At 42.4% G+C, this 1,206-nt stretch overlaps 1 protein-coding gene across 1 annotated transcript; it reads left to right on the top strand.

Annotated features, from left to right (window-relative positions):
* Window positions 1-134: 134 nt before the first annotated feature.
* Window positions 135-1,179, top strand: LOC112090391 (the record flags this gene model as incomplete). The annotated part of the gene is made up of 2 exons (XM_024161563.1): window positions 135-400; window positions 550-1,179. Coding segments are annotated over exons 1-2 (896 nt in total), but the record flags the coding sequence as incomplete, so codon positions are not given.
* Between the last annotated feature and the right edge of the window lie 27 nt (window positions 1,180-1,206).

The following is a 1,206-nucleotide window of genomic DNA, read 5'->3' on the forward strand; positions in this document are numbered from 1 at the left end:
GAGGATGTTTCTACTTAGGTAATAATCTGGTTTCCTGGTTTAGTAAGAAGTAGAATTCGATCTCTTTATGAACTGCAGAGGCTGAATATATAGCGGCAGGAAGTTGTTGCACTCAATTGTTGTGGATGAAGCAGATGTTGGAAGACTATGGTATTATACAAGATGTACTGACAGTTTTTTGTGATAACACCAGTGCTATAAATATTTCAAAGAATCCTGTTCAACATTCTCGAACGAAGCACATCAATATTCGACATCATTTTATCCGAGAATTGGTGGAGAACAAGACTGTCGTGTTGGAGTATGTAACTACAGAGAAGCAACTAGCAGATATTTTTACAAAGCCTCTTGATGCTGTTCGGTTTGAGGCCTTACGGACAGCTTTGGGCATTTGTGTAACGTATTTTTTCTTAGTTTTTTTTTTTATAAAAAAAATGACATTGCGTATTGGGTGGGAGCCGTGTGTTATAATAACCGGCCCCTTCATTTGAAATTTCCAGCCCTAATTCTTTGCTTTGCTCCAGAAAGTTTGCTCTCCATATTTCTCAGAAATTTCTCCAAAATGGTGAGGACCCGAAGCAATCGAGTGTTCAATCAGTTTTCCCCCAAGAAATCTTCCGTGCCGTCGAAGAAGGTGAAGTTTTCTGCCCCACGACAAGATGCTCACGCCTTTGCTGAAAACGAACCTATCCCACTTGCTTGCCTTCCTCCGTCAGCCATTGTTCCTTACTCCAAGGCTCCATTTTGCGACGAAGGAGATGAGATTTATTCTACTCCACGCGGGTCTTCAGAGCAAGAAAGTATTGCTCCCATTGCCCCTTTATTTCCGTCTCCCGACATGCCGAATTTGGGTGAAAATCGGTCACCAACCAACTTTTCTAAGCCTCCGAAGGTTGTTACGGATCAGGTGTTTGCTGAAATGCCTCAGAGAGATAATCTTCCGGATTTATTGAAATTTGCAGCAAGACCGGGTTTTCCATCATGGAGCTCTCATTCTCATGCATTCCAACAAGGTTTGAGGCCTCAGTTTACACCGAGTGTTGACAACCAGAATCCTGAGTCATCTTCAAAGAAGCGGTCTCGATCTTTTAGTGAAGAATCCCTACACCCATGTGTTCTTTCTTCGGATGATGAGGAAGAAGTTTTACTGGAAGCCATGGAACCAGTGGAAAAGGAGAAGTCTTCTCAGCAATCAACAAAGAAGAG

The sequence above is a fragment of the Morus notabilis genome, unplaced genomic scaffold, assembly GCF_000414095.1.
Source record: "Morus notabilis unplaced genomic scaffold, ASM41409v2 Scaffold930, whole genome shotgun sequence".
Taxonomy (NCBI): domain Eukaryota; kingdom Viridiplantae; phylum Streptophyta; class Magnoliopsida; order Rosales; family Moraceae; genus Morus; species Morus notabilis.